General features: G+C 43.0%; 1 protein-coding gene across 1 annotated transcript; it reads left to right on the top strand.

Moving 5' to 3' along the window:
• The first annotated feature begins 1136 nt into the window (after positions 1–1136).
• Positions 1137–9169, top strand: LOC147449637 (thermosome subunit gamma). Its single transcript, XM_086522040.1, has 5 exons — positions 1137–1688; positions 6831–6868; positions 7685–7967; positions 8057–8343; positions 8449–9169. Exons 1-5 carry the CDS (start codon positions 1296–1298, stop codon positions 8894–8896), a joined length of 1449 nt encoding a protein of 482 aa, XP_086378166.1. The 5' UTR covers positions 1137–1295; the 3' UTR covers positions 8897–9169.
• The last annotated feature ends 425 nt before the right edge of the window (positions 9170–9594 follow it).

Here is a 9594-nt window from a genome sequence, read left to right as displayed (position 1 = left end):
GACTTCAATGAACCTCCAATTCAATCGCATGAATCCAAATGCATTTTGGACTATCACAATTTACGAACTCGTCATCATGTGCGTCGTCAAGCTTTTAATTAAATGGAAAGAACCTGAAGAAGATGTCACTTGGAAAAATATTAGTGTTCTTAAGAAGAAGTACCTCACTTTCATTTTTGAAGATGAAAACGCTTCTCCAAGGGGGGAGTAATGTGAGGCCAAGACCTAGATGGGTATCGACGCACGAGGTTTGCCCTATAAGATCGGGTAGGATGGCCTCTCAGTAACACACACATGCCCTATGTCCCATAAGATTTGGTAGGATGGCTGAGTGGAGCACAAATCTTCACACCAAAATGGCCTCTCGATAACACACACACACACACACACACACACACACACACACACGTCCCCCATTGTATGGTGCATGATCCAACTACATGCTTACAACGGCTTTCAATGACCCACGATCTAAGATTACATGTCTCAGTTTACTTTTTGGGAAAATTACCAAAATACTCCTCTAATTTGTGGAAATTCCCAAAATACCCATCAAATTTCAAAAATTCCCCAAACACCCTCAATATTTTGTCATAAATTCCCAAAATGCCCTTCAAATTTTCCAAAATTCCCAAAATACCCTTGATTGTGAAATTAAATTTCTCCAAAGGTTAAAAAATTTGTAGCTTTTCATAAGAAGACTCATTGCTTATCAATATAAGATGCTAAATCCAGAATTTGAATTGATTATGTAGGCTTTGGAGATGAATTGCTTCATTATCTTTAGACATAATTGCCTTTTTTTGCGAGGTAATTTGTGGCAAATTACATGTTAACCATGCAAAAATGGATCTCAATTATAAAAAAGGAATAAAGATTAAATAACCTTGAACAATCCAACCGAAATAGATACAAGGGTATTTTGGGAATTTCCACAAATTAGAGGGGTATTTTGGTAATTTTCCCTTACTTTTTCATGTCCAAGTTTTCCAACTTCCAATTTTTTGACGGTGGATCCCACCGGTGAGGCTTTGGCTGTCACGGCAAAAATTGTGAAGACGCGTGTGCAGAGGGTTGCTTCTGCCATTTAGTGACGTGGCTTTGCCTGCTCTTTTCTCACTTTATCAACTGTTTCCCAACAGATAGGTAGATACTCGATGGTCGAGAAGTAAAGGGCGTGCAAAGAATCTCGGAGAGGGAGGACTCTTTTGAGCCAACTCCTTCCTCTCCCCCTCAGTACAGCTGCTGCAGTCGACCAAACCCTAAACCTAAGCCCGCTGGAACAACAAGTAAACATGGCATCCGCAGTTGCTCGATCTTCTGCTCTTACTTTTGTTGTACAATGGCGGGATGCACCCACAGGTGTCCAAAATCACTATACTCTTTGCATAGGAAACTTTCATAGCCGAGGGCGGGTCTGCATCACCAGATCACCTTGCTGCTTCTTCGGTAACAAGCTCCGGAGAAATGCAACCCTTCACCAGAAGGTGCAGCACAAAAATTTCATATCCATGTCGTCTCTGGTTGAGGCCAATGACATACTGATTGTTGAAGGACCGAGCGACTTGAAGTCAATCTCAGATTTTATCAGATTCCGTGATAATGGCGATGAGGGGCTCAATCTGCAGACTGCAACGATCTCGTATGGCAAGCCCTTCCCCTCTTCATTATTTCAGCCAAATTTGCAGGTGATTTTGCATTTATTCTTGGTGATCTCTTCTGTCTTGTTATGCTGCAATTATTGATGTCAAAATGACATACCTACCCAAGTAGGAAAATTAAGCATGATGATATAGTGCAGCCTGCAAATCCAAAATGTATTTCTACAATACAGAATGCATCAACCATAGGATGTTTCAATGATGAGCATTACGTCATTACTGTTTATAAGTGTCTGAGAGAGAATATTTTTACTCCTGCTTTTGTTCATACTAACTCATCAATGTATAGATATTTCCCTACAAAAGGGAGATGTACAATGAGGAGAGTTTTTCGCTAGAAAGGGAATCGTCCATGACACTCGGTTCCCTCCGTCCATGTTTCCTAATTTATGTGCTTTCTTTCCTATTCATTAGGTGGGTGGGGTTTTATTGTGTTTGTATTGTATATTTTTTATATTTTTTTGGGGTGTGTGTGTGTGGATTGCATGTGCGTATTTTTGTGAGGGGTGTGTCAATGTTATGTTTGTATGTGTTTCTTTGGTGTTTTTTTGTCTTTGTAGAGAGGCTGGGCATACCCACAAAAGTTAATATAGACCTCACTCTCTAAGATCTACCCTTTGAGATATGGGGGCACTAGTGGCTTTGTCCAGAGAGGTGATATACTCTTACCAAACTCAAACCACTTGATCTAAGGTTTAGATTTAAGTTAATTTTTGAATTTGGTATTTTCTATATTCAAATTCATAGGTTCAAAGTTTATTGACGTGATATATTTATATGACACTTGATCTCCCATACTCACTCACTCCTTCCCTTCCCCTCCACCTTCCCTACTCGGTCTGGCCCGTCTACCCCATGTGCTCACTCACTGCAGATGTAAGATATCTGTTGTTACTTGGCCTAAAACGAAAGGTTTCAAAACCTTGAAACCCGGAAACCCAAAAGGTTTAAAAACTTTGAAATGTTTCATGTCACACTAACACCATTGCATTGCATCCTGTTGCTGATCATTTATAAAGATAGAAAAATCATGTCCTTGTACAACTTTCATTCTCTCTCCAGTTTCGTTTGCTACTTGATGTGTCTGCTCCTGCCACCAAATATTGATGTGGCTGTAGTGTACGAATAGGCTTATGATGTGGCACACTGTAGGAAGATGGCTGACATGGCAGTTTTTCTAGGTTGATGCTTTTTAGTAGACACCCAGCATTGGCTGCTTTTGCAGAGTTACTTTTAATTAAGCAGTTGTTTTTTGAGTTGCTTCTAGCAATCAGAGCTATTTAAGTTAGATAATGCACCAGCTATATTCACATGCCAAGTGTGGCCTCTCCAAGTAGAGAGTAGTTGTAGTGTCTTGTTTCAACATCAATATAATAAAGAAATACCGATAGGGGCGCCTACGTAAGGGGCCAGCGTATCTCTTGCAGATGTTTTGTTGAATGAGGTGTTTTGCATTTAAATGTTGTTTTGAGTCTTTGCAGTTATCTACAGTCAGTCTTTGAAATGCCAGCCAGTTTTAATGGTATCAGAGCTCAATTGGTTTTTCTTCTATAGACACTGCAACAGATTTGCAATACGGAAACAATACCTGAACATGCTCACAAAGGGGAGTACGAGGAAGTGGAAGTCATTGTGGAAGAGGAAGAGGAGGAAGAAGCAGGCGAAGAGCGTACAAGTAAAGGACATGCTTCCATCGATCTAGAGAGTCACAATGAAAAGAAATCTGAAGTTGATAATTGTTTTGATCACTTCCTGGAGTATTTATAGGATCCAAGATATGCCAAGCATATGCAGGAGAAGGCTATGAAGACGTTGTTCAAGCAATGGGATGGCATGAAGGCTGCTTCCGGTCCTCAAGCCAAGGCCGCAGTTAAAAGAGTGAAGGGTTGTGCAGCTAAGAAAGCCAAGACGACTATTGAAGAAAAGAGTTAGTGATTCAAATAGGGAAAGTGTAGTGAGTGTTGGATATAGATCAGGAGCATGTCCATCAAAGGAGATATAACCTATCTTCTTTGTAACCAGTTTTAGTTAATATAAAATCAAGCCTGGAAAGACTAACTTATTAACATAGAGATTGATTGAACTAGTCAAGCACAAAGTGCAAAGATGGCGAGGAGTTCTGATGAATTGGTTGCTAAAGGTACAATCCAAGGGTGGCCAGGGACTATTGACAAAAGCATCGGATTAAGGAAACTGAGGACGAAGGTGTTGGAAGTGGCAGTGGAAGATGGACGGATACGGCTTAAAACAATGGCAACAAGTGCATAATCTCTTGTCTCTGATGGTATATAGCAACCTTGGAATGTGGAACCTCAAAGAGCAACCTTGTCACGGTGATCTCCTTGCAAAGACATTGCAAGTGGATAGTTGCCTAGTGCAAGAGAAGGCACGAAAGGAGAGATGTGCAAAAACGTAAAGGCGAAGTATTAGAGGCTTGGGCACTCCAAGTGAGAAATCAATAGCAACATTCGAATAGAAATTGCAAATAATTGAACTTGAATAGAGAGAGAAGAGCCGACATGAAGCTAGGAGTTCTGCTCAGTGTAACAAGGAATGGGCGGAACACAGCCCAAACGTTCCGAAAGGGCGCTCCGGACAAGTCCTGTTCCCAAAACGGAGCTGGGAATGGAACGCCGTTCCGGAACGGAGTGTAACCAGAACGGGGGAACATGAGGCGGAACGGCGAAACGCGGGGCGCAACGGGCACAAGCATGCATTTAGGGCAAAAAAGTAGGCTTTTGGCGGCAGATTTGGGGTTGTTTGGGGAACATATTTGGTGCAATTTGAGCGTAGATTTGGGGACAGTTTTTAAGTTGTTTAGGAGGTTATTTGGGACTAAGCTGAATGGAGGTAGTTCAAGCCTTACTCTAGCCGTTCCCGTTCCGGCCCCGTTCCCGTTCCGGCCCCCCCTCCTCCTCCCCGTTCCCGTCTTGTTCCGGACCCCCCGTTCCCGTTCCCCGTTCCCGTTCCAGGTAACTATGGTTCCGCTTCCAGATGCACTGGCCCCAAAGATTAATGCCCCTTTCGATATTTTTTCCTTGATTGCCGAGGTCCCAAAACCGTTGACAATAGAGGGAACGTAGATCGGGACAAAGAACTAGCAGTTGATTAGGACTTTGAAACGTTAGAACCACTGTGTGATTTGTTGCCTGAATAAGAGACGTCGCGTTGATTTCGAAAAGGGGCACGAAATCCGCGACCAAATGGGCGATCACCGGCTTGACCAAGAAAAAAGTGGTCTCTGCGAAAGTCTCCTACCTGTTCCACGTATGAAGTGGCATCCTCAACTGTAGGGGGGTTTGCCTTGTGTACATCGTCCCGCAGTGTGGGCTCAAGTCCATCGACAAAAAAGTGCAATTTATCGTCGGCACTAATGGTCATTATCTCCAAGTTCAGTCGTTGGAATTGAGATATGTAAGCAGCCACAGAGCCTGTTTGCTTTAAGTGGCGCAACGCAGAACGTGCATGAAAATCAGCACTTGTTGGCACAAAGGCTTTGCACATTGCGCGCTTAAATTTTTCCCACGTCAGCGTTTGTTTCCCTAAGGCAACCCGATTTTGCCACCAAAGAAAGGCAATGTCGTTCAGGAGGCTAGTAGCTAAAGCTACTTTTTTTTGGTCCGTTATGTCCAAGTTATTGAAATAATTGTCCATTTTGAATATCCATTGATCAACCACCTGCTTATTGCTACAACCATCATAAGGTTTGGGGCGTTTTATGTCCACTTTTATTTTATTAGATTCTGTGCTAGAGAGAAGAAAACGTGAGAGAGAGAGAGAGAGAGAGAGAGAGAGAGAGAGAGAGAGAGAGAGAGAGAGAGAGAGAGAGAGAAATGAAATGAAATGAAATGTTATATTAACGTCTTCAAAAGGCCAAAGTGACCTATGAGACCATAAGAGTTACAATGTGGTGGATCTGATACAAATTCAGAGTAACAAAAGTAACAAAATGACAAAATGAAAATACTATGCTATGGAATCCTAAACTGCTAGGTGTGAACTAAGCAGCTAGCTGGGATAGCTAAATCACAAGAGAGATCACAAGAGATCTAGCATTGGTCGTTGGCGGATCTCATCAATCTCCTCCATGGTCAGTAGTTTGACCGGGCGTCATGCATGTCGGGCCAAAGTGATCCGGATCCTCTGATGCAGCCTCCGTCGATGCTGTGTAGTCCTCCGCAGTCGTGGGCGTCTGGATCTCCCCATCTCGGTCGCTCGATCGATCAGTTTGCCTCTGGTGTAAGGCGACAAACTCTGCTGTGGTGGTAGCTCCTTTGGGTGTCCAGTGTCTGCTCTAAAGAAGTCTGTGATCTGCCGTTGAGACTGCCTAACCTGTCCTCTCGTTAGGCTCTCTCTGTGTCTGCGCAGCTCGAGCAAAAACAAACCCAGGCATCTCTGATCCTCGTACCGCATGACTCTGGAGAGTGGTCCAAATCCCTCTCTGAACAGGCAGTGGAAGCGGCCTCGTATCTCGTTGAGACGGGGCAGTGGCATGTGTAGTGCAACTCTGTCTCAAGCTCCATGTCACGCATGGGGCATGTCCTGGCCTCTATTGGTAAACCGCTGTATCTCCCAGTCTCGATCCGCAGCTGGTGTGAAGATGTGCGTATCTGGCCAATAGCACATCGTATCCCGTGAGACAAGTGGGTGTCCATGTATGTGGGCCTCGTCACAAAACTGTCCTCCGTAAGCTGGAGAAAATGCTCTCTGTAGAAAGCCATCTTCGTGCCCAGCTCCTGTTCCGGCTGAGAGAGAGAGAGAGAGAGAGAGAGAGAGAGAGAGAGAGAGAGAGAGAGAGACCCAAAATGCTGGCTCTAACTGTAGTGCACAAAATGATACAATTGGGGTGGGCACCCTGGTCAAAACTGGAAAAAATATGAAATTGGCCCGTAGATGACAAAAGACTATGAATTTTTGTACAATGAGGAGTCTTTCATTTAATTTGTCTTGTATAAATCATTAAATTTTTGAGTATCTGCTGTTTTGTATTTAATTTTCAAGTAAATAAAGGAAAAGGATATTAGCCTTGATATATCTTCTTTCATTCATACTATCTTGTGTGTTTTGTTTAAGTTCTTTAGCCCCTCTTGTGGGTTGCAAGTTCCAACATTCTAAGGAATATGCTCATATCTAGAAATATTTCTTACAGATACTTTGGATCTTTTTCAGGTTGATCTGGTGTCAGCGGTTCATATAGCAGATAAGGAGTAAGTTTATGTAACCACTCAAAATGATTGCTCCTTAAATTGTAGAAAACAGCTTATGTCCTTCATGCATAGTGCTTGAGTGCCAGGGTATGCTTCATAGTTGACTGGTTGAACAGTGCTAGCCTGACTTGGTTATCCTTCTGTGTTCTCTCTACTAGGTTTGAACAGATAATGCATAACACAAAACATGTTAAAATTAATGTGAATGTGCACCATAGTCACTCTCTTTAGATACAAAGAAGAATTAAACGAGAATAAAGTCGTTCCACTACACAAAGCAGATGTAAGGCAGAGAACGAATCAAGATTACCACAAGTTATAAACTAGTGCTTTTAAGACAAGGGCTACTTTCACAGCTCTGAAATTTTTTACAGCTGTATTTCTTGGGGGAGGAAGCTCTTTTATGTTTTCGGCATGCTAAAACATGCATTAGAGGAGAAGGGGAAAGGCATACAGATTTTTATTTCGCTTATTTTAAGTGTGTCAATGGGTCCCTTCATTTAAGGCATCATCTGGCTTGTGCTTTCTTGTTTTATAATGCCAACCTTTTGTATGCCCTTTTTTTGAAGCTTGTAAATGAGTCCCTTCCATGTCACGTCCTTTTCTTTAGACTTTCTTTGTTTTGGAATTGCCAACGTGAAGCTTCACCTTGTTTTAATATGCCAACGTGAGCCTTCAGATTGTTTTAAAGAAAAGCTGTAGACTTAAAAAGATCACTTGGGAAAATATGCTGTTGGAATTACGTATGAACTTTATACTGTGAGTGTTTCATCCAGCCTACACGTGTGGTGAACAAAGAGTTTTCTGTCAAAGCAGCTATTTTGCAGCTTTGCAAGAGGACCTGGGTGCTTATGATAGGGTGTTGTATGAGATGGTGGCTGACAAGGATCCTAGGCAAACAAACAGAAACCCAAGAACCCGCTGGAGGCCTTCTCGAAGGTTGCCTGGAGGCCGCAAACGCAATTTCAGTTTTTTTGGTCTGATTCAGCGTACGATGGCCTTCGTACTGAAACTGGACTTTCAGCTGGAATGCTTGGATTACCGGAAAGAGAACTGGTACCATGCAGATTTGGATTACAAGACGTTCTCTACATTGCAGGTCAGCATTGATAGCAGATTTTCCTCAGCCTTGGCATGCTAAGGCAATAAATGTCTTATAGATTTTTGGTCTCTTTTGTCCTGCTGCAGCTTGCACGAGGAGAGAGCCTCTTTAGCTTTGCTCGAGATATGGCTCTTGTTTCATTGAAGAATTTGACCCGCGCGACAGGAATGCCTGAAAACGTGGACCCTTGGAGAGCCCGATTGTTGTGGGTGTCAAAGGCTCTACCCATGCCTTTGATTGGGCTCTTTGTGATTGAGAGCGTGTGCGCTCCACCAGATACCCCATTAAATCAGCTACCAGAGGTGAAGGCATTGCTGGATCTTGATTTGTCAGCGGCTATCAAGGTTTTTCTTGCTAAGCAGATTGCAACTGAGTAAGTGGTCATTTCTATCTACTTCTACAGACATGTTCAGCCATACAATCTAAAATGCACGCTGTTAAATTCTCACAGCGGTTTGTTATATTGTCCTCATTGCAGTTTTACTGAAGGTGCCGCTTCAATGGTCGAGAAGAGTGTGATTATTGGAGAGCGAAATAGAGCTGCCATGGAGGAGTTGAGGGAAGCTTTCCACGATGGTTGTAAGCGTGTTGCCATATTCTATGGTGGTGGCCATATGCCTGACATGGATCGCCGCTTGCGGGAGCAATTTGGTCTGGTTCCCAAGAAGGTGCAGTGGCAGACTGCTTGGGCAATCAAAAGTAGGCGACAAAAGGTGGATGGCTCGCTTTCGACCATTTTAAGTATTATGGCCAAGATATCAGGATGGCCTCTTGATAGATACCAGACCTCTGCCCTGTTTATTTTCTCATGGGTATTGGCTATTGATTTATGGTTTTGGGAAGTGCTCCTGGACTCATTAAACAAGTATTCGATAGAGCTGATTGTTACTGTCATTCAGCTGTTAGAGAGAGCTTCGCAGCTGTAGTACCTATTTGAAGCTGTACACCCCTATTTGTTGTGTACATAGTCATCTGTGTAAAGTCGCCAGAGATTTTGTAGGTGCTTTTCTTTAGCTAACAAAATTATTGGTGCATGGGTTTTGAACTCAATGCAGGCGCTTTTTGCGTGTGTTGTTGTACTAACAAGGCAGTGCAATGCACTTCCCAAACAGGCCAAGACTATTGTAAAGATTGGTCTGAAATTTTATGTAGATTCCGTTCTTAGTAACATTGCTACTCTGTGTATTCTGGCCTTTTAATCTGGCTGTGATTGCAGTTTTATTTGGTGGAGCTTTACTGTTTTTTTGGTTAATTTTCTGTGTCTTATTTTAGTAGTAGAGTTGATGATGATTGTAGGATCTGTGCCAAGGCCGGCCTTAATCAAGATATTTGGAGTACTTTCAACCTCTCAGCTTCTTAGGGCAGTTCTGCACGCTGTTGGGATGCCTCATTTTGGTGGTGTCAGCTCTTTTGTCCGTCTCTCTTAGCGAAGAAAGGGATAGCCGACGCCAACTCTGCCGTTTTTGGCAGAGTTGGCTCCTTCTAGGCTTCGTTGTGCACTAGACGACACTCTGTGAAGCAGCGGTCTGTTGTTCAGGCTTGTTGCAGAAATAGGTGTCGATAGCCTCAATTGGAGCTGTCCCGTTTTCAGGCTTGTTGCAGAGGTCGGTGACGAGAGCCTCAA

Source organism: Adiantum capillus-veneris, chromosome 10 (assembly GCF_014529385.1).
Source record: "Adiantum capillus-veneris isolate H3 chromosome 10, ASM1452938v2, whole genome shotgun sequence".
NCBI lineage: Eukaryota > Viridiplantae > Streptophyta > Polypodiopsida > Polypodiales > Pteridaceae > Adiantum > Adiantum capillus-veneris.
This window is presented reverse-complemented; position numbering and strand designations above follow the sequence as displayed.

What these genes read in the sequence shown, in the direction of transcription:
- LOC147449637 (XM_086522040.1), top strand. Translation starts at nt 1,296, where the DNA reads ATGGCATCCGCAGTTGCTCGATCTTCTGCTCTTACTTTTGTTGTACAA. An exon ending in GTTCATATAGCAGATAAGGA is followed by an intron (nt 6,869 to 7,684) that starts GTAAGTTTATGT and finishes CTGTCAAAGCAG; the next exon opens with CTATTTTGCAGCTTTGCAAG. An exon ending in AGACGTTCTCTACATTGCAG is followed by an intron (nt 7,968 to 8,056) that starts GTCAGCATTGAT and finishes GTCCTGCTGCAG; the next exon opens with CTTGCACGAGGAGAGAGCCT.